This window comes from Plectropomus leopardus, chromosome 7 (genome assembly GCF_008729295.1).
Source record: "Plectropomus leopardus isolate mb chromosome 7, YSFRI_Pleo_2.0, whole genome shotgun sequence".
Lineage (NCBI taxonomy): Eukaryota > Metazoa > Chordata > Actinopteri > Perciformes > Serranidae > Plectropomus > Plectropomus leopardus.
The window spans coordinates 30727516-30751804 of NC_056469.1; the positions used below are offsets into that span (position 1 = coordinate 30727516).

Genomic DNA, 24289 nt, shown 5'->3' on the forward strand with positions numbered 1-24289 from the left:
AATCAATTTCCCTAAAAAACAACATGTAGACTCATATAGGAGTAAACCCTCTTCTGGTGGTGTATATTTCGGCAGAAACTCTGCCCTCTGCCTGTATTTTCTGATATTCTCCTTATTTTCATGTGCTGGACATGTACTTCCTAAGCACTTTAGTTTAGGTCGGGGCAAGTGCCAGACTGTTAGCAGCAGGCATCCAAGAGACCCAGTGCTGAAAAAATGCACATATAGAACGGCAAAATGCAAAAAGGAAGTGAATCCAGGGTTAATTTTTACTTTTGCTTTTGCAGGCAAGTGTGTTTATAAACCATATCTGCTAATCCTGTATTGCAAACCTTTAAATATGTTTATTTTAAGGGCATCAGGGCATCATCAGAAAATGGTGTGATTCAGGAAAGATAAAGATAAATATATATTAACTATAGCAACAAACATCTAAATAAATATACTGCAAATGTAAATAGCTAAAGAGAAATATCAGTGCAAACAACTGAGAAGAAGCCTCAACATGCAATGAAAACGATGTGAAAGTGATGTTTTTCTGTGGTCAGAAACCAAACAAAAATTTAATTTTAACAGAACGGGCCAACCAAATTATCAATGAACCTAAAGCCCATATATTTATTATATTAAATAAGGCTACTAACTTCCCCACTGTCCCTGTTTTTTCCTCGGATTTCAGTCTTTTCATATTATGAGAAAGGGACACAAAGTTTCCACGTTGTCAGTCTCATTTCTGCGAAAACACAGCAACCTTTTAGAAAAGATAAAGGTCTAAATTAAGGCTGCGTTGCTTACATTACTTGGTCTTTTTGGGGTATTCTTATTTGAAAGCTTATTTTGGTTCTGTGCTCTGTCCCTGCTCACAAAAACAGTCTTGATCACAGTTCACGTCGATGATAGAGTTTATTGTTGGGCTTCAAGAAACAGAGATTAACATAGATGATAAGTGATATTTATGTCTTTAAGAATATGTAACCCATAAAACAAATATCTGATTAGACTATAAAGAAACAATCTGATGATGGCCAGCCTGTCTGAGTGCCATTTAAGGACTATTAAACTGCAAAAAAACACCCGAGGCCATCTGACTTCCACCAGAGACAGAGAGGGGACTGTTGCATAAGAAACATGTCCCCTCAGGAAATAATAACAAATGCTAAGACAGAGATGGGTGTGTGCAGTATTGTTTGTCGTTTTGGTAAAGGAAGCTGAGGGAAATCCTGAGGAGAATGCCTAGCATGGCGGCCCTGGTAATAAATACAGCAGGAAGCAGACACGTACTGTCAGTAAGATGTAACCATAAGGTCACATTCTTGCCCAGATCATAGGGATTATCTGCAGTCATGCATTGAGGTTTTCAGCTCTTCTTTTATATAAAGAACTCTCCTTAAGCAGCAGACAGTGTAAAGGAATGTGATGATGATGTTTATGTTTTTTTTTTGGCACGGTACATACATGGAGAGGTGAAAGATTTCTGCTCTGCAGACAACAACACTGTTGGAATTTGTAATGATTGATTAATACTGAAAAATCTCAACATATTATTATTTTCGCCCTCTTTAATTTTAAAATTATTAACTACTATTACTTATAATAATAATAATAGTAGTATTACATTATATTTGTAAAGCACTTTTCATGGTACTCAAAGACACTTTACATAAGTTAAAATGATCATAAAAAGAATACACAAAAGATATTTAACATACATCATTAGGCAAGGCAAGGCAGCTTTATTTGTATTTCGCATTTCATACACCAGATAAATTTAAAGTGCTTTACAGAGCAATTAAATATAAATTATAATAAAAAGGTACAAATTTAGAATAAAATACTAAAGAGAACAGATATAAAAGATAAACTTGATAATTAAATGCTTCATGATTTTAAAAAGTCACTATCAAAAATAAAAGTGCAGGAAAGAGGTACAAAGAACTTTTTTTTTTTTTTTTAATGATATAAAACGAAGTTCAAAAATAGTTTCCAGTCATTTCTGGGTGGGGTAGGCAGTGTAAAACAGGAATGTTTTTAGCTCTGACTTAAAATTGGAGTCAGAGCTTGTCGGACATCATCTGGGAGGTGTTTTGTATTTGAGATGTTTCTCTTGTTGCTGAAGAATTTTGTTGGCCTCCTGTCGTCTGTACGTCATCCATTTAGCTTTATTATTCTATTTCATCTACTGTGATGTGTATATTGCGCAAATATATAAGTATTCTGACTGTTTCATCAGGCTTCACTTGCTCTTGCTCCATCTTGTAGCTCACTTCACCCAAACAGCAACTCGAGACACGGTCTTATGGAGAAACAATAGGAGAAACAGTAAGCAGACAGACAGGAGACAAAAAACAGTGATTATGAAGAAACTGCTCCAGAAAATACAAAAAAAGGCTCCTGTGTAAAAATGACAGCTCCACTGTAATCTATCCACGTTGGAGTTGTCACATTTCTTGTCATTAATGTTAACGGCTGAATGGATGAAGTAAACAGAGGAAGATGTAAATGTCAGACAGAATGTGTGAAAGCTGCAATCCATTTATAGACATGTAGAATAAGACACATCAATCATATGTCTAACTTATCAGTTCTCTTATTAAATCACATTTTATGACCTTGCCCATCTTTTCGTGACAAAGTTTATGAGTACTGGTTCCTTCAGGTTGTAAGGTATAAACATGTTAGCTTGATTACATAAAAGGCTGTCTGGTAAAGTGCCAAACTGCTGGGATATGCTTCTTTTTTACCGTGGTAAAAAAAGAAACCAAACATCTGTACGGTCACAGTGCTAGGTTTTACTGGAGTGCAGCATAAGGAATTCTTAACTTGGCAACATTGAATAGTTGACAAAATGATGCATTGCTTTTATATAAAGTGGTACCATTAAGCTGCCACATGATGATTAACAAGCGTTTGGGTTTGGCTGGTGCAAAATTTGTAAAATGAGTTCAACTAATCCCAAATATAAAACGATGTCCTTGTGCTAAGGGAACCTGCTGCAGCAGAAAGACCAGGATTCATTGAAAATGTCAGAAATGTGGCTGCTCTTGATGACTGGATTTGTGTGGGCGATACTTTCTCGAGGGAGAATTCCTGTTCGACCTCCGTAATGTACAGTGACAGGTACCTTAAGTCGCCCAACAAAGTTGCTACTGTTTCTGCTCAGACAATCTTCAGAGGGAACAAAGAGGGACTGGGAAAAGAGGACATCACATGCAAACACCATCTCCGAGGAGACAGCATGTTGTGTTCTCTTGTACTATTATGTAAGGTAGAGATTTACTTCGTCTGTATGTTGAAACTTAAATGCAGAATATTTAATCTTGAATCTCTAAACACAGTTGTCACACTCAGAATATTGAAGTGAAATTGGTGCTGCTGAAAGCAAAACAAGGAATGCCTGTTTCTTTTCATTCCATTTATGCCTATGTTCAGATTTTATTCCATTTTAAAAGTAATTGTTGTGGTGTGCAGGCTAGAAGTTAGTGGAAGGAATGATGGCCCTAAATAAAAAATTAAGCTTGGGTAAAAACACACTGCAGTGAGCAAGTGGAGCTTCGCTTTATTCCATCATTGGTTAAAGTAAACAAGCGTCCTTGTTCACCTTATTCACATGCAATGCATTGGCTGTCCTGTGTATGAATGTGAAATAGTCCCAGGGTTATGCTTTTCATTAGTGTTAGCAATGGTGGAAGAAGTACTGAGGTCTTCTACATAAGTGAAAGTATCAGTACTATAATGATAAAATACACTACTACAAGTAAGTCATGCATTAAACAATCTTACTGAAAACACGTTGATTGTCATTGAAATGTAATTGTGTTCAACAAGATGACTTTCTGTAAACATGGACAGTGGAGTCACCCATAAATATATTGTTTACTGTCTCTTTAACACATCACTCTATCCGTTGTGCTGTATGTTTCAGAAATACCTCTCAGAATCCAAGGTTGACTTTAGTTACTAAAACCAGTTTTGGGCTAAAAGATTTAAATAAATGAATAAAATATTTCATCAGTTATATATATCTTAATAGAATATTAAGATATAAACTTAACAAAACTTCATTAGAAAAGTATGCAAAAGCAAGATTCAATAATTCATAGCTGTATCAGCATAGTCGATTTGAATGTTTAGGTGAGCTCCACGCATAGACAAAAGAAACACTCACTCGAAATACATTACAAAGATAAAAGCAAATACATAGAATAAGTGAAATTCAACCAAGCAGAGCTAATAGAGCAAGGCCAAAGCATCAGGTAGAAGAAAACACTGAATGTGTTTAAAACAAAAGGCCTCTTAAGTAGGTATGAATGTATTATAGTTAAAAATTAAAAAACAGATATTATGAACAGAATTGTATAAAATGTTCCTAAAAAATATTTGGAAAACTAATCTCTGATGCAATATTCGCATGAAATAACCAGCTCAACATTCATCCAAAACTGTTAAGCCAATGATGAGAAGCAAAACACTGTTGGGAAAAACTCTTCAATCTTTGAACCGTTCACTTTTCAGAGATCAAGAAAACCCTGTGTCTATGCAGTTGGACAGATATGCCTTATATTCCTTCAAGTTGAAACAAATAATTGAGGTTTCAGGGTTTTCAACGAGTGTTTTTATTTTATGTCTGCATAAATTGTATGACTCTATTTACCATTCAGCATCTACAGAAGGGTTTTTATTTATGCTCTGTTTTTTTTGTTTCTCTGCAGGATGGCTCCAGACAGCGTAAAGAAAGAAAGAAGACTGTATCATTCAGCAGCATGCCCACTGAGAAGAAAATTAGCAGTGCAAGCGACTGCATCAATGCAATGGTGGATGGCTCTGAGCTGAAGAAAGTACGATCCAATTCCCGCATCTACCACCGCTACTTTCTCCTTGATGCTGACATGCAGTCTTTGAGATGGGAGCCCTCGAAGAAGGAATCAGAAAAGGCAAAAATAGATGTGAAATCCATTAAGGAGGTGCGCACAGGTAAAAACACGGACACTTTTCGAACTAATGGAACCTATGATCAGATATCAGAGGATTGTGCCTTCTCAATCATCTTTGGTGAGAACTATGAGTCTCTGGATTTGGTGGCAAACACTGCAGATGTAGCCAACATTTGGATTACAGGGCTGAGGTACCTGATATCCTACGGAAAACATACCTTGAATATGATAGAGAGCAGTCAAAATAACATGCGCTCATCTTGGCTAGGTGAACTTTTTGATGAGGCAGACGTCAACAACAGCAAGCAAATAACAATATGTGCCGCAGTGCAGCTTATCAAAAAGTTGAACCCAGGACTTAAAAATGTGAAAATAGAACTGAAGTTCAAGGAGCTTCACAAAGCAAAGGACAAAGCAGGTTCAGATGTGACAAGAGATGAATTCATTGAGGTCTTTCATGATCTTTGCACCAGACCAGAAATTTATTTTCTCTTTGTTCAGTTCTCGAGCAACAAAGAATTTCTGGATACCAAGGACTTAATGATATTTCTGGAGGCAGAGCAAGGTATGGCACAAGTGAGCGAAGACACCAGCTTAGAGGTCATTCAGAAATATGAACCGTCTAAAGAGGGCCAGCTCAAGGGTTGGCTGTCTCTTGACGGGTTCACCAACTATCTTATGTCTCCAGAGTGCCATATATTTGACCCTGAACAAAAAACAGTGTGCCAAGACATGAACCAGCCCTTGACCCACTATTACATCAACTCATCCCACAACACATATCTGATAGAAGATCAGTTCAGAGGTCCGTCCGATGTGACAGGGTATATCCGTGCCCTCAAGATGGGCTGCCGCAGTGTTGAGCTGGATGTGTGGGACGGGCCTGATAACGAACCTGTCATTTACACTGGTCACACAATGACATCACAGATAGTTTTCCGCAGTGTCATTGATGTCATCAACAAGTACGCGTTTGTTGCATCCGAGTTTCCCCTGCTGCTGTGTTTAGAAAACCATTGCTCCTTAAAGCAGCAAAGAGTCATGTTTCAGCACCTAAAAAAGATCCTCGGGGACAAGATCCACCTAGATCCTCCAAAACCGGAAGACTGCTACCTCCCCTCGCCCCTAGTGCTGAAGGGAAAGATACTGTTAAAGGGTAAGAAACTGAGCACGAACTGCACTGGTTCAGAAGGTGAGGTAACAGACGAGGACGAGGGGGCTGAGATGTCTCAGAGGATGAGCATTGAATCCACGGAACAACAGACTATCGCACCCAAGAAATTCCAGCTGTCAAAGGACCTCTCGGATCTGGTGACCTTGTGTAAATCTGTGGAGTTCAAAGACTTCCCAACGTCTTTCCAGAACCAGAAGCAGTGGGAGCTTTGCTCTTTTAACGAGGTCTTTGCCAGTCGCTGCGCTAGCGACTTCCCAGGTGACTTTGTTAACTACAACAAAAAGTACCTTGCGCGAGTTTACCCAAGCCCCATGCGGATTGACTCAAGCAACATGAATCCACAAGATTTCTGGAAGTGTGGCTGCCAGATTGTGGCGATGAACTACCAGACGCCTGGCCTGATGATGGATCTCAACATCGGCTGGTTCCGTCAGAATGGGAACTGCGGCTACGTGCTGCGTCCAGCGATCATGAGGGAGCAGGTTTCGTATTTTAGTGCCAACACTAAAGATTCAGTGCCTGGTGTTTCCCCACAGCTTTTACACATCAAGATCATCAGCGGACAAAACTTCCCGAAACCCAAAGGCTCAGGTGCCAAAGGAGACGTTGTGGACCCCTATGTGTATGTGGAAATACACGGCATTCCTGCTGACTGCGCTGAGCAAAGGACTAAAACAGTCAACCAGAATGGGGACAACCCTCTCTTTGATGAGAGCTTTGAGTTTCAGATAAACCTCCCCGAGCTCGCAATGGTGCGCTTTGTGGTGCTAGACGATGACTATATTGGTGATGAATTCATTGGCCAATATACGATCCCCTTTGAGTGTCTCCAGCCAGGTTTTCGCCACGTCCCGCTGCAGTCTCTGACAGGAGAGGTCCTGCCACATACCTTGCTGTTTGTTCATGTGGCTATAACCAATCGAAGAGGAGGCGGCAAGCCACACAAACGAGGACTGTCTGTACGAAAGGGCAAGAAGAGCAGAGAGTATGCCAGCATGAGGGTGCTATTGATCAAGGCTGTGGATGATGTCTTCAAAACAGCCATGCTGCCACTGAGGGAGGCGACAGACCTCAGAGAAAACATGCAGGTAAGACATTTAAATCAAACTCCATTAATTCAATGTCCTCTGATGTGTGCACATCTGAGCCCACAATGTCATGATGACTTTTCCTTCCATCTTCCAGCATTGAATGTTTTTCTGTGGAAGGGCAGACTGAAGAAAATATAACCCCACGTCAATTTACTACAAAGAATCTCGAGCATCTAAAAAAGGCTCCCACTCTGGAAAGAGAAACACAAAACCGCCAGGCTTGACTGAATTAAATTTGATCTAATCCTTATGTGTTGCGCAATAGTCAAAACAAATGCAGGGAGACATGTTTAAAAACACTGTGATAAGATCCCTTCCTGTTTGAATAGTGGATTTTTTCTAGGTTGAAATCACTGCAGCTACCAGAGATGATGGCCTTTCGCAAGCTGTTTTAATCAAAGTATTTGCTATTTTTAAGAGCACCAAATCTAGACAAATTCAGTGTCATCCCAAACTTGTTTTCTTGCTTGATATTGAGTAAGCTTTGTCACCACAGAAAACAGAGTAATACGTTCATGTTCACATTTATGTCATATTTGTGGTCTTCAGTCCTCATTTGAAGCCTCATTATGTGAGAAATGCTGTACTGGAGTGTCACAACACTCTGTGGTTGGTCCCATGTTGTGTCCCTTCAGGCATTGTATTAGGATTTATTTTGGTAGCCCTGTTTATATTGCAGTCATTGTGTGATAACAAGCCACTGGCCTTGAGACTATAACACATCTTGGCCGTCCTGTCACAGTTTGTCCCTCCGGTTGTTTATGTAGGGGTTTAAATTTGGGCTTTCACAGGAAGGGTAGGATTTGTGAGTGTGTTTGTTCCACTTCCTTGTGATATGTCCAAAAGGTCAGTCCAAATGACGAGTGTTTATGAGTAGTTTACAAGTCCCAAAATGAAAATTCTGAGTGAGCTTCTACTTACTTCCTCTGATTACTCTTTGGGGTTGTGGTTATATATTTAATACTTTGAAACCTGGATCAACATCACTTTTCTTGTGCTGCCACATACCTTCAAAAGTATTTACACTTTGAACCCTGGGCAAATTGATTTGGTTTCTTTTGAAAACATGTGAAAAAAGGGCAATAACCAACTTAACATAAGAAATGTTCCTCAAATTGCAAGAAATTAGTAGATTTTGAAATTATTTGAAAAAAAAAAAACAATTTCCAATTATCATAATCATATATTAAAATTATTTTACAGAATTATTATTATTTTTCTAAGCAATATCCTTTTTTATTTGTTTGTTTTTTATTGTAATTTTTTGTATGTTTTTTAACACACTCCTGCAGTAGATGTCTCATGGTAAACAGAGAGAGAACAATGTTACCCATTTTAGATTTAAAAAAAAAGTCTTGTTTACATGTGGGAGTTATGGCAGCAATTACTCTGTATGCTTAACAAATACTGATGTCCAAATCAAGCATTTGATTATTCATGCTCATCCCTCGTTATTTGATTAGATATACTGTATGTTTTTTTTTCGTGTCATGCCAGTATAAACCAGTTTAACTGCATGCAAGCCCAGCTGTAATGTCTGTCCTCTCTCTGCAGAATGCCATTGTGTCCTTTAAAGAGCTATGCGGCCTTTCAGCAGTGGCTAACCTGAAGCAGTGCATCTTGGCCCTTTCCCCTCGACTGAGTGGACCTGACAGCAGCCCGCTTGTGGTGTTCAACCTCACTGACCAGTACCCGAATTTGGAGCCCCAAGGGATGCTACCAGAGGTCCTCAAAAAAGTCGTCACAACCTATGATACGGTGAGTCTGAAAGCGTTTCAATTATGCACATTAATAACTCCTGGAAAAAAAAGTAAAACAATCAGATGGATCAGACAAATTTCCATAATTAAAAACATAAGAGGATGAAACAGAAATGATTGATCTGTGTGGGTAAAATATAAAAGAGGAATTTGACTTTCAGTTATATTGACCTCAAAGAATATAAAAGATACTAAGAAACAAATCAGTGGACATGATTTAATCTGCTGATGTTTGAGGTAAATGTACTTTTTCTTGATGTCCATCCTCATGGTTCTTGTGTGGGCAGCAGTGCACAGAAAAAAAAACTTTATTTCTCAACATATGAACTGTAGTTTCAGAGGGTTGTTGGCAGTGGTCCTATCTTTTTATCTATCTGTCCATCCTTCCATCAAAGAGAGAAAGACCATTGACACCAATCAAATCAATACCTTGGCTTTACTGGACTTGATGGGGGCATACACAGAGGTTAGGTAACATTGCTGGAGCTCTGTTAAGTAATAAAATCAATGCTCACAAGTTATGCAACATGCCATGGAGGCTATTCCCAGATGACGCCATTACCCTGAACACATCCTGTTCTCTTACATTGATTTTCAGCCCTTTTTCGCCACATTTCCACTGCGTGGTACAGCAGAGTTCTACTCAACTCAATCCTTTTTGGATTTTCATTAGCAAAAGTTGCGGGTAGTTCATGGTATTTATCTGGTACCACCTCGGTGACGTTCCAAGGGAGCTGAGCAGATACTAGAAGGTGGAGATAAAACACTGCAGAACACATGTTGGTTAGAGAGAATTATCACTAACATGACACAAGATGTTTTCCACAAATCTGCCATTTTTAAATAGCCAAACTACCATCAGTAGTGACCGCTATTTTTATATTCTCTCATCCTTAGGGTTGCAATGGTATGAGATTTCCCTGGCGCGATAACCGTCTAAAAAAATATCGTGGTATCACAGTATTACATAATAATAATAATCTTTATTTATATATCACTTTTCAAGCTGAAGCATCAAGTGCTTCCCAGATTAAAAAAGAATTACAGAATAAAAATAAAATATCAGAAATTTCATTAACAGTCTCCCTTTTAAAACTAAATAAATATTCAGCTGTTCCTCTGTTTAATTGCCAATGAAAGGATCCAGCAACTGTTGCATTGATAATAATACATTGGATTTATATAGTGCCTTTATTGAACTCAAGGCCGCTTGAGAAGATGATGTCATGGCAGTTTCACGTGGCATCGCTTGGTGATCTGCTGAGAATCTGCCCGCACTGAGGGGCATGTGCATTAGGAAATGAAAGAGAGAAATGCTCCTGGTACCAAAAGTGAGTTGAGTCGAGTTGCGCCTAACCATGTAGTGGAAATGAGGCAGACGAGCAGATCGACTTTTTATCATAATTTCAGACACGAGGCAAAAATCCGCTGCAAAAATCAAACGGCAGAAGAAGAGCAACAAGTTAACTACTTTGAATAATTTTGCATCTGGTAATTAGAGTATTTTTTATCAGATTTATCTCCATCCTCTTGGCTGCAGCGTTATGCTGCCAGAATATTTATTAAACTCTGTTAGATCAGCTTCAGTGTTTAGCATCAGTGTCTGAGCCCAGCTGGTTTTGGTGTTGCACATTTACTGTGTGCACAGACTGGGGACACACGGTAAGGTGATAACATATTGGCGATGGCACACATGGCGTTGATAGCATCATATTCAATATTTAGTTTGATACATACCTTATATACTCTGACAAATTGAAGGGCACTTCACATAAAGATGAGCGGCGTCAGACTCGTGCAGGGTCGGTAGAAATTTCACATGTAGTGTAATTTGTTGTAGACACAATACAAAGAGGCACAATTAAGTGTTAGCTGCACAAACAGTGTTTATTAATGGCACACCTTGTCTGTTGGGACTCAGAGATAAGAATCTGAAAAGGGGGATGATGCTGAAGATGAGACAGATTAAGGTGACCCCTATGTTGGATTCAGACACAGGAGTGGAGGGCTAGTTAATTGGGCCTGATGGAAGGAGCGTCAGGAAAATTGAGTTGAATGGAAGAAAGGAGCAAATGACGAGCGTTTGGGGACCAAAATCGAATAAATTAAGCGCAAGGGCTTAAGTTGTGTGAAGCCGCAGGCCTTGATCATCGTCAGCAGAGTGCCAGAGGAGCAAGAAGGTGCACAGTTGAAGAGGAGCTGACAAATACAGAGGCGTAAATGAAAGGAAGAGATTCAACTTTAAAGAGTTTTAAATAATGTATGGAACAGTACAATTAGAAATTCAGGCACTGTGTCAAAATCCACCACTGGGAGTAACCACGCTTTTGCTTCCTAATTGGCAAAAATAGAATCTGGGTCTCAACCCCTGCCCGTTTGTGTGCTGGGAAAAAGGTGTAGAGTCTCAGCGTGATACCAGCTTGTGGTCTTAGATAATATGCTCTGATTTCTGCTTTTGTTCACAACAGATGAACTCAGGGCACAGCCTGTAAATAGAGATGAGCTGGGAATGCTCAATCTCTAAAACACGTAACCAAGGGGAATACAAAGCCCATATGTTAGTCATTGATTTGTCTGACAGTCAGCCAATATTAATTTTTCTGTGGCACTTGAATTTATTAGAACTAAACATAAATATTAATTTTATGCATATCTCCAGTAGCTTTTTTTGTTCATATAAGTAAATAAGGTTGATTTTGTTATGATTTCGGCTTGTCCATCCATCCGTTCCATTCACATGGATGCGATGTCTGAAAAATGCCTCAAGGGAGTTTCTTCAAATTTAGCAGAAACACCCACTTGGGCTCATCAATATTCTGATCAGATTTTGATGGTCATAGGTCAAAGGTCAAGATTACTGTGACCTTGTCAGTGCCATTCTTGTGAAAGCGATGTCTCAACAACACCTTGGGGGAATTTCTTAAAATTTGACACAATCGTTCGAATTGACTCAACAATAAACCGATATGTTTTTGGTGGTCAAAGGTCAAGGTCACTGTGACCTTGCATTTGTCTCATTCTTGTGAAGGTGATATCTTAAAGAGGGTTTTGAGGGAATTTCCTCAGATTTGGCACAAACGTCCACTTGGATTTAAAAATAAACTGATTAGAATCTGTCAAAAGTCTATGGTCAAGGTCATGGTGACCTCACAAAGGCCTCATTTTGGCCTTAACTCAAGAACTGAGGCACTCAAATATCTAACAGGATATAATGATGATGCCTTGTTATTTTAAATTCAAGAGGTCAAAGGTTACTGTGACATCATAATGTCCTCCAAAAACACTTTCCGGGCCATTACGCAATGTCATAATCTCCCATTCTCAGGAACAGAATGGGAGACATTTGGGCAGATACCGAAGTGGTGACACTAATCTTGAAACTGTGCTGATTGTACAGATTTTCTGCGTGTGAGATCCATGTTTTCACAGACAGTGTAAACTGTAAGTGCAGCTTGAATGGTGCATGGCGGTATTTCTAGTTTAAAATGTATTCCCTTTAGTTTTAAAAATCACATACCTGCATAATGAACATTTGTGTCTTTGTTAAATGTGGGTGGTCATAATAATAGAATTAAACAGCACTTAGAAAAGGTCATCTTCTGTACCAAAGGGGCACAGTCCGCCCACTTACCTTGAAATGTATCTTTGAATACTTTGGAGATGCCGCCTTTGCCACCAAGATGGTAATTTCTTCTCCCATCAGGGAAGTAATCACAGCGTGTGCGACAGCTCTAAGTGCCGCAACTGCAGCTGCCGAGTGACACAAAACAGCCACAATCACTTAGTCATGACTGTTTGCAGCGTAACGTGGTGACTCACTTCATGGCTTTTTGAGACTGCGTCTGTGTCCCGTACAGCACACAACATCAGGGGATGGACGCTATGTAATCATGCTCATCAAAAAAAGGCTGCATGTTTATATTTGGTTTTGGAAAATCCCTCTGTGTCATGCCCTCACTAATTTTCTCAAGAGTTCTAAATCTAAATATGATGTAATGGACAAGGTAGTCATATGAACATACTGTAAGAAAAAGTCATAACAAAAACAAATTGCATCAGATCTCATGACTATCCAGTGGCACTTGGTAGAATAAGAATAAATAAATAAATCTTCAGCATGAAGGAGTTTCTAATTAACTGTTATCCACAGTGCTCTTTAATGATGAGTCTGATGTTATTCTTTATCTTTTTTACTGTCAACAAATCAAATTAAGACATCAAAACTATCAATATGTAAGCCAGACTAGATACTCTCTGACTTCCTGACCCAGAGATATTCACTCTAATCATAAAAATATGTCACAATTATATCCATTTATTTAAATTTTCAAAACAGCTCAGTAATTCCTTAAAACATCTGCATACTGTACTTTTTCAAATAAGAATAACCAGTGCATGTGCAGCAGATAAACACACATTTGGTGCTTTTTGAGCATTTCCAGCAGCAGGATAGTGAATGTGGGATTGACTCATCATAAAGGTACACGGTAGATTTACTTGTCATTTTTCTTAAACGGTTTAAGAAGAAATGAATGTAAAATTGACCATAAATCCTGCTACATCTTTTTGGCATTGATGGAGGATTTTAGGAGTCTCACAGCCAGGGGAAAGAAGCTGGTCTGTATCCTGGTGGTTCGGCAGCGGATACTTCTGTATCTTTTCCCAGATGGCAGCAGGTGAACAGACTGTGGCCAGGGTGGCTGCTGTCTTTCAGTATCTTTTGGGCTCTGTGCAGACACGAGGTATCAAGATTTTTAAGTAGGTATCATATCAAATTTAGTTTTGTGGTATCGTCACAACAGTGCAGTACCCATGTCATACAATCATGAAGGACACATTACTCAGTGCAGTTCAGTGGCTTGATGAGGAATATGTTATTTTGTGCTTAAATTCAAAGGATATACTCTGTTTATTGTTGGTTTTGGTCTTTTTATTTCTGATTTGACAATAAGAGAAATACAGAATGTCATCAGACTTAACCTTTAATAAAACTAAATTGTCTATAGGAGTATTATGAAAGTGTTACTAATTCAAATGTTTGCTCACCTGTATTTATGAAAGAAGTTTCCATCTTTTACATTTTCCCCCCATGCTGTTCCTGACGCCTTCCTGTTTTCTCTCTCTTCTCGCTGGTCTGCCACAGAGCTGGCATGCTCAAGAGATCGATCTCAGGTTCATGATGTTGGTCACTGCTCTTTTTTTTTCAGTCTTTGTCACACAGAGCTCGATTAAAATGTTGTTTTCCTTTCCTTCCTTTCTGTCTTGGCAGCAGAGCAGGGCAGCTTGGCGCTGTGACATGACCTTGTGTTGCACTTAAGTCACTTAGGGAGTGTACAAGTAAATGTACAAGTCAATTACAGTAATCCTGCATACACAAAGGCCCCGTTGCCCAACAGACTCTAATTGAAATGAAAAGCTGAGGAACATTTGAGAACAATATAATCATCTCTGTCTGTGATAATTGTTTCATTTAGGATAATCAAAGAGAAAGATCCAGATGGTCTGTCAGGCACCTTGCTAACTCAGTGCTTATTTACCTCTATCTGTGGCAGGCTACTTATGCACCATTAACCTCATGAAACACCACTGGGCTGCTGTCCTTGTGTGAGGAAGCCAAAGGTTTTTTAGGGTTTTGAGAAGTGGTGCAGTGTTGGCATTTAATATGTAAATGGATTCCCAAAGTCTTTGAGTCTGCTTTAACAGCCACCATGAGACATTTTAACAGTCTGCAGGTCAGCAGAGTTTGTGCACTCAATTAAGGCTGAGCATAACACCACAGGAGCTAAACTTAGCATCCTTCACAGCTGCAATTTCACAGATAACACGGTAGAGTTCTGCTTCAAAATGACTCACATGTTAACGTTTTACTCTCGTCATCATCATACGACAGGAATATCTGCCTTTTCTGCTTTCAAAGAACAAATATCAAGATTGACGTTTTTATTTCCTGAAGACGAGACGCTGTTCCTATTTAAAGAAAAAAATGTAACTTTTAATAAGCACCCTAATTGCTTGTCTCTCCTTCCCTCTAATTTTGGCTTTCAAAAAAGCAATTCAGCGACCACGCCCACAGATGTGCCTGTAATAACAGCTTGTGTTTCTGAGTCCTCCCTGGATAGAAACACCCGGCCACCAGACGGAGACGGCTCCCTGCTTTATTGTGGGATGCCAGTTTTTCTCGTGAAAAAAGGCAACCAAGAAACAGTATGTTTTGTCTCGTTTCAGGTGATCCAGACCAGCAAGACTCTGCTCGAGAACTCTGAAGGGGTGTACGAGAGAATCCTACAGACCCAAAAAGCAGGTAAGAGACGGTCAGATGGCAAAATACAGTAACCATAAAAAGTTGTTTCCTGACACCATTAAACAGCTCCTGAATGCTTGCCCGATGGCCCCACTATCTCTCTGAAGCCACACAACACAGATCACTCAATATGAAATTCAATAGATGTTATTATTCTTTGCTTATTTGCATAAGTGGAATTACCATTTGAATCATGTTCAAGTATGTGATCCAGTCACCGCTTCCTCTTTGAAAAGCTGCGGATCAGACAGAGGTGTTTAATTCACGCCCGTTAACAGCCTCTGTGCTGTATTCTAATTGCAAGGTTTAGTTTAGGGTTCAGAGAGACGAGTGAACTGGACGACATCAAAGCTAACAGATGGCAGTCCATCTACAGTTCCCCTCCACCAGCCGCTCGATGCTAGTTTAATACTCTCATATGTGTGTTTAATGTGATTATTGAGTTCTGGCTTTGTAGCTTTTTGTAACAGAATGACTTGGGGTCAAGTAACTCCATTCATTTTCTCTGGGGAGCAAAGTTTGATCGGCAGCTCATCAGCGTAAGCTCTGCTTGATTTAAGAATATGGACACATGCAGTGAAAGGATGGACAGCTCTCTTCTGCTATGTTCACTGGTGGTTTTTGCACATTTGATGCTATAGCAGATGCCAGTGCCAATGTTTTGATATTGTTGTTGTTCTTCTTTTTTTCAGGGTAACAAAGAAATCTACACTGTAAAAAAAAAAAACAGCTGTATTGAAGTTGTTTAGCCCTTTATTACATTCCCTTGGAATGACCACAAATTCAATAATAAACTTTTATGAATCATGAAAAACATCTTTGAGAAAATAAAGCCTTTGTACAATACATAATCCATGAGAATTTATTTTTTCTCTCTAATATTTATTTATTTTGCTGTGAAAACACATTTCTCCTTCAAACAGCTGTATGTATTTATTTATTTTTTATTGACTCACAAACGGAAAGACCAAAAAAAGTGAAAGACATAAGAACAAAATACACACAACTCTAGCATTCATTAATGTGTAAATGAGTCCTGCTACTTCTTACTCCCATCCAAACAAAAATTAAAATCACAATTGAAATCAACTCCTCACCAATGTGCTCCTCAAATAATATTAGTCCCAAACATAATTCATCTCAACAGCTGTATTCATTACAGATTACATTGAACAAATGATGAGAACATTATAATTTACCTTCATCTAATACTCATTTTTACTGAATAGAGCTTGAATGCATCGCTGTGTTTTTAATGTAACCTCCATGAGCTGTTATTTGCGTTAACAGGCTGCTGAGAGGTAATGTGAATTAGCTCCCCTCCTGGATATTTCAGCTCTTTTATTTTATTCTATTTTTCTTGGTTTTATTTTACTTTTTATTGTTATTATTTTTTAAAATTATTCTCCACATACACTACTCCTCTGATGTCCACTTGACATAACCTCACTTTAACTTTGACATTACCCATCAAATATGGTGTCTCATGTTGTTCTGACTGTGATGACTCACTTTAACTTTTTTCACCACGTAATTTTAGAAATTCATAGAAAGCGCCGCCACTGGCAGTATTTTATCTGTGCCATTGTTGTTGTCAGATGTCAGTCTTAACTCTGCAGCATTTCTTGTTTAACGTAACTCGTGTTGCAGTCCGTGCAGACGTATGGGTGAAACGTGTCAGTGAGAAGACACTAAATTTTGACATTAATGTGCTCTATAATGCAGCACTGTCTGGCTAAGAATTCCATCTAAGTAGCACAGAAGGTTAATTTATCACTGAGTAAGCCTGCTGGAAACGCTCAGTGAGAGTGGGGGGGGGGGACCATCATTACCACGGCTCAGCTTTATTGGTTTCCAGATGGATGGAGTTATAAAATATTCAATTTCTATTGTCTTGGCACATCAGAGAGGATGAGGACTGTGTCTTTTAACCAACTCGATGATCAAAGGAGGCATGCTGTCTTTTCCTGGGTGTTTTCAGTTCGACCACCTTTCCAGACCTTAACAATTAACCAGCCAGTGGCTTTGGGAAAAACATGTTGTGATGTTGAGCTTATTGGTATCAGAAACATCCCCCGAAGCCTCTGCTCACATCTGTGCAGCTGGGAGCTTTATTTTCTGCTTGATTCAGATTCAGCTGTAGCATTTGGTATTTAAAATTGTTAATGTATGAAATGAGTGAGTTGGATCTGAGTTACAATTTACAGCTTTTGTCTACATTTGTCTCACTGTATTTTGAAGAATACTGCTGTTTTGCCAGCAGTTACAGATCTACAGCATGATGTTTTTTTTGTTTGTTTGTTTTTTACGCACAATGTGCAAATGTGTTCTCTCAATACATTAATATTGGACAATGTTTGTTTTACAGAGCACATGTGCGAGCGTGAATTGCCTGCCTGTTGCTCAGCTTCCATGGGACTTATATAAGTCACTCTTTTGAAATATTTCAGACTATTTAAGGCTGAGGGAGAGATCTGCCAGACATTACTAAATCTTTCTCTCGCCGATGGTGTGCTGTCTGTCAGTGTCGGAGCACTGGTTAGCGTTTGTCGCCCCAGTTTCTGTGGTGTGTCCAGCACCATTGGCCCTTGTAGGCTTCTTTTCAACTAATTCTGCATGTTAAATTGGCATCAGAGAAGGTAGAGCCAGTCAGTGAATTAAATCCCTCTGATTGGTGGTACAGCATGAAAAAAGAAAATTAAGTGAGGAAAGTAAAGGAAGGGAGATCGAAACAACTTTGTTACGTAAGATACAACTTTTTTTTTTTGCCATTGAGCTCTTTTGCATAAACTTGTAATGGTTGGTGTGTTTGTTTGTTTACCAAGATGCCCGTATGCTTCTGTGTTAAGCAGTAACTACTCTTTCCTGGGTCTCCATTTCATTAACAATATTTAATTTACCAGGTTACATAAATGTACATCCATAACTTTCATACTCACACTTCAACTAAGGACAGTACAACACCAGTACTACACACAACAATTAACACAGACTCAAAGACTGTCTAATACATACAGTTCTACATAATGATTTATCTCTTCAATAGCTGAGAAAATCAATTACCTGGAAACCGATTAAATCACATATATAGTGTTCTACACTATTCCCTGAGTAAATAAGTACAGTGGTTTGTTACTGTTCAACAGAGCACGTTTAATATGCTTTGTTCTTTCAATATGAGGTTGTGTTGTTAATGTGCAAACTTGCTAACTTGAATCCGTACCGTCGTTCTTCACGGTTTCCCTTTTTAAATGACAAATACAGACTACTGCCACCTGCTGCTATTGAGAGTTAATTTTCTCTCATGCAGGCGCAGAACATACGTGTAAATTGGCTGCTGGCTGTAGTCTTTGTGATGTGCTCAAGTGCAACTTCACCTCTTTAATATCGGTTTGGTGTGTGTGGACCTTTAAACAGGAACACCACCTAAATTAAGGATTCCAATATGTAATTTCCATGGCTTTGAGAATTTCAATAAATAATTGTGAACGTGGGCAACTCTCTTTCAGAGCCAAAAACACAGAGACACAGGCCTCAGACTTGTGACGTCATCAAGTATACAGTCTAGAGCTGCTCCGTGGAGCCTGATTTTGTGGATACTTTTTTTCTTTTTCATACTCATATGAGTTTTATTGTCTCGTGGTGTTCTTAGTGCTTAAACAGAAAATGTACCCATATTCTCAGAACATCCCCCGGCTGCTCTTACTGTCATCTATAACATCTTTACCAGTGCATTGTCTGTGAGGCAGTTCCAGACACAACACTCGATGTTGTCACAGATTGGAGATTTAGTGCTCTACTTTTTGGAGAAGTAGAGTTTTACACGTTTATTAAAATGTTTGGCCTGTCTTAGATCATAGGAATAGCTTATATATTTTGAAAATGTGCGTAGTTCACCTTCAACAAAGTGGCTTCATAGAGGACTCCATTTCACGATTTGTGCATTTTGAAACAACAGGATCTGTTGCAATTGTCCATTGTGTTGCACGGTGAATCCTGGCCCTGATTAATAAACACTTTGTCAGAGTGAATCATTAGTTTTTCTAAAACAATAGTCACATGAATAACACAGCAAGTAGACCAAACCTGTTTTCCAAAAGCTCCCGCAGAAGCTTTGTAGTGCTTTTGGTCCCAAAGCACCATTATATATGATTATCTAAAATCAGCTGGAGACAATTCAACAGCCAACAATTGCAAACTAGGACACAACAGATGGCAAACTGATGATCTTGAGCATTGATTTATTTTCCATCCTGAACTGACATAATATTTTCCCAGTGGTGTGTGTGTGTGTGCGCGTGCTCATGTACTTGTTTGTATTTCAACGTGTGCACGTGGCGTGGTTTCGTGTGTGGCTGTTGTGTAGAAACTGGGTCAGTGCAAACCCAATTCCCCCTTTACAGCAAGCGGAACGTTCCAGCAGCAACAGCTATTAGAGTTGTGAATAATCCATCACATCAGCTCAGACAGGGCCCACTTTCCCTTCAGAAAAAAATTTAAAAATGACCCACTCAGAGGCAGTGTCGGGGAACAGTCAGGTGTCAGCAGCTCAAACATAGATGTCACTTCCCTCACTTCCCTCACCCGACTCTCACTTAGGTTCCAATTAGCATTCAGGTCAGATGGATACCTGAACCTGCTGCACACTAACAAGATCAGTACAGGACATGTTCTTAAATGCCAAATGTAAATTTATAGTCTGGAGCTGCAGTGACATTTTGCAGAATTCAAAGCAAAGGGCCAATGTTTGAATTAAATAAGTTAAAATACCTTTTAAGGTGGCTTCCTCATGATCAATTTACAGAAGTGCATTACTATAATTTCTTTTGCATGTTTAGGGTTTTATTCTTGATTATCAAAGATTGTACCCTTTTATTTTTTCCTTATCCCCCTTGAATTTTATTTGATAATCCTGTTTTGTTAAACAGTTTGCACTACATCTCCAGTGGGATGCTGCTTTGCATTATAGTAACAGTAATGCTGAAACAATTTTGTAAAAACAAAAAAATAGACTACAACAATTAATAGATGATCAAATTTGTTGACAAAAATGATAAAAATTCACTGATTCCATCTTCTCAAATGTGAGACTTTCCTGCTTCTTTTTGGGTGTTAGCTGGTTTCTTTTGCAGTGGGAATGAGGCTTTAGTGGCCAAAAGTGGAACTACAATGACAGGGTTTGTCTCGTGATGCCATGGGGCCCAAAAAGTCTTTTTCATATGACATTGTGAAAGAGATGTCTGTAAATCATCGTATACATCGTTTGGAGCATTAAAACCCCTGCAGGACGACATTGAGATTAAATCATTTTATTACCATTTAAGTTAGCAGAGCGCTAAACATGACTCAGCCACTGTAAGTCTCTCGTATGCTTGCTCTATGGGCCTCATATTGCAGAAGACTCTGGTATTTAATATCACGGAAATCAAGCTTTTTTGGCTTTATATACCACTGAGCAACTTTCATAGAACTGAACGGGGCCACGCCTCGAATGCTGTATCCAGGTATCTTCACATTTCCAAGAAATGAAGAGACGCTGGAATAACAATGACCAAATCAAAATAAATTGGGCAGAAAACAAGTAATCTCAAGATGTCATCTTGGGCTCTGTGATGTGTTCTTTTTTCCACATTTCATAGACTAAATTACTGAGTTAATAACCAGCAGTTTAATTGTTAAAAGAAACAGTTATCATGCTTGCTGTAATTTTTTTTTCATTGATCAGGATGTACAGGGTTTCGACACTATTCAGTGTCTGATGCAGTTGCAGTCTGTAGCATGATTAGATACGATCATCTCCTGTTGAAAGAATTATAAATCTGATGAATAATTTAGGTCATGCTCCTCTGATCTGCGATTCCATACTGTAGTTGTTTCACGCCGGAGGCGCGTGAACATCAGCCTTTATTTTACAGTTGCCGTCTTGCAGCATTACCTCACAGATCTCACTCTGAAATGCCTCGCTGCGAATGAGCTTCCCCCTTTTTTTGCCTGCCAGACTCCATAAAATGTTGCTAGGCAACCTGCAGTGTGAGTTAACCCTGTGTGTGCATTTGTGTGTGTGTGTGTGTGTGTGTGTATGAGATAGAGGAAGCTGTTCACCCTTCAGCACAGTCATGGTCCACGTGCACACCAGCAGCAGCAGCTCGGTGGTTACAGAATAGCGACCTGAAATTGAAGAGAGAAATAATTGTACATGTTAGTTATAACACAGGAAATGAAAAAAAAAAAGTGTCTGTATGATTGATGAGCAGCGGTGTGATGTCACGAACAGAGATGATAAACTGTCAGTACGTTCTGTCAGTTGTCAGAGGTTATATTCACGCCTGAGCTCTGGTGGCAGACCCAGCTGAGAGGCTCTAAAAAAGCCCACACCTATTATGGTGATTACACAGGAAAGGGGGTCTCTCTCATGTGCAGGCCATGTTTCCATGGCAACAGCACCAACAGGGGCCAGGACTGGTTCTGGCTGATATCAGCGCTTCGAATGGAAACGTGTGTATTCTCGCGAGGAATTTCCAGTGCAGGAGTGTGTTACGCAGCTACAGGCTTTAGTGCGTAGTAGGATCTCTGCTCCATCTCCCTTTGGTTTATTTACCTCACAGACTGCGGTCGCCTGTTGCTGCCGTGTCAGACCTGCACTGTAAAACCAATTCAACATTAAACATGTCCTTACTCAGACTCAGTCATGCAAAGGGGGAAAAAAGAAAGGGAGAGGGAGAGAGGAGGTGGGAAAGCTCCTCAGGAGACAAATCCCTCCTCTGTTCGATGCCTTGATGCTAATCCACAGTGAAAGAACGTCATGTCTGTCTGCCTACGCTGCATCTCTCCTCTGCTTTTCTCTCTGTTTCCGGGGCTCTTTTCTTTTCCCTCTCATCCTGCCTCGCTGCTTCCTTCAACTCTGCTTTTTGTTTTCTTCAAAGCCTCTGAGTTATCTCACCATTTTGTTTCCTTTCTCTCTCCTTTTTATGACCAATTCAGGGTGGAAATCTCTAGGCACCTCACAATTTGATTCGACTACGATTTGATGATAAAACAAATTACTGTTGCTTTATGATACAAGGGCAATGGCAGCATGGGTGGTGGACAATATGAAAGTCTGTGACCCATCCCTAGATTCAGATGTTTTTGCGGGTTAATTGATAAGTTGATGTGGTCAAAGCTGATCACATCAATGGATGAAAGGAGAAGCAGAAGGGGGAATGCAAACTTTCAAACACAGTGCAATAAATGATTAAATTTTTACTGTCACTGCACCCGGTGTTCTGCTGCTCCATCAGTAAAAACAGTACGCCTTGTGCTTGAAAAGTGCGGTGCAATGAATAACCCCAGTAGCACTAGAAAATAAGTGCTGGACTGCCACAAATAAATGAATATGTGGGGAAGCCTTTAAGCCAGTAGAAAATCGTCGAATTATCCCTTTAACATCTTGATGGCAGGAGCTTAAACAGTTTCACTTCTTCATGTCTGAAATCCACTGGCTGTCTCATTAATCTGTTCAGAAATTTGCACCTTCTTTTCTCAGTCCTGAAGTGCAGTTAGACCTGCCACTGCAGCGACTGCGATCCATTATCACACTGCAGACGTACAGTAATGAGAGAGGAATCCTCCTCCACAGCCAGAGAATCTCTCGACTTTCACACACTGAACCCTTCTGCTGCAGCAGTGGACTGTGAAATGTTGACAGTACATGACAGTGTCTTTGCTGTAATGTGTTTCCTCACAGTGACAACAGGCCTAGCACCCAGTCATATCTCCCAGACTTCAGTCACCTCACAGCTGCTCTTCTGTTTCACAAACCAGCATGAATTCCAACTGTAAAAAGTGAATCGACACTCATTCTCATCTGTCTTTGTCTCGCAGCGATGGAGTTTCACGAGAACCTGCATGACTTGGCTGTGAAGGAGGGCCTGAAGGGCAGGAAGCTGCACAAGGCCGTGGAGAGCTTCACCTGGAACATCACCATACTGAAGGTGAGGTTTTTAATTCACAGCAACCAGGACACTAGTGAGTAATAGTGGTGGAATGTAACTTATATAAATAAAACTGAAATTGAAATTGAATTGAAGCTACTGTCTACTTCTATTCTACTACATTTCATTTCAATATTGTACCTTTTACCTTTGTACAATTATTTTGCAGCTTTAGTTACTTTTCAAATTAGATTTTGTATTAATTACTAACCAACAGTATATAAATGTAATATTATTAATTGAGAAATTAAAGAAATTGCTTTTTCTTTAAAGAAGATATATATGTATATATATCCATCACATCCCTGTTTAAAGCTTAAGTATTATTTGACGTCAAAACAAATTGGCTGAAACCAACATATTGCAGCTTGTCGGAATGCTTAGTATAAAATATGAATTGAAAAGGCCAAAAAGTACTTAATTTAGCATGTTGGAAAAATTGCCGAAAACGCCATAGTATAGTATGTCGAAAAATGTCAAATTTGGACATATCATGAAAATGGCTGAAAATGAAACATTATAGCTTGTAGAGACGCGTCATAGTATACGAAGTGGAGATGAAAGCCAAAGAAGGCCAAGAACTTCATAATTCAGCATGTTGAAAAAATGCCAAAACGCCATAGTATACCATGTAGAAAAATGGCTGAAAACTACATATTGTAGCTTGTACAGACCTGTCACAGTATACAAAGTGGAAATAAAGGCCAAACATGCCAAAAACTTCATAATTTAGCATGTTAAAAAAAATGGCCAATAACGTCATAGTATAGTATGTCGAAAAATGTCAAATTTTGAGACATCTTTACAATGGCTGGAAACAACATATTACATCCTGTAGAGGCGCCTCACTGTATACAAAGTGGAAATAAGAACCAAAACAGGCCAAAAACTTCAGAATTTAGCATGTTAAAAATTGCCAAAAACGCCATAATGTTGCATGTCGAAAAAACTACCAAAAAAGGCAAAAATGTCAAAAAATGACATATCATAAAAACAGCTGAAAACACCTCAAAACAGCATTATATAGCGTGCTGAGAAACGCCATAGCAATAAAACTTG

The 24289-nt window shown here is 39.2% G+C and overlaps 1 protein-coding gene across 1 annotated transcript in view; it reads left to right on the plus strand.

Moving 5' to 3' along the window:
• LOC121945445 (inactive phospholipase C-like protein 2) overlaps positions 1 to 24289 on the plus strand; it is a 76440-nt gene that overhangs the window by 20417 nt on the left and 31734 nt on the right. Inside the window, exons 2-5 of the mRNA XM_042489603.1 lie at positions 4710 to 7193; positions 8751 to 8954; positions 15182 to 15257; positions 23121 to 23230. Coding sequence (XP_042345537.1) covers positions 4710 to 7193; positions 8751 to 8954; positions 15182 to 15257; positions 23121 to 23230 — 2874 coding nt within the window. The remainder of the gene's footprint in view (positions 1 to 4709; positions 7194 to 8750; positions 8955 to 15181; positions 15258 to 23120; positions 23231 to 24289) is intronic.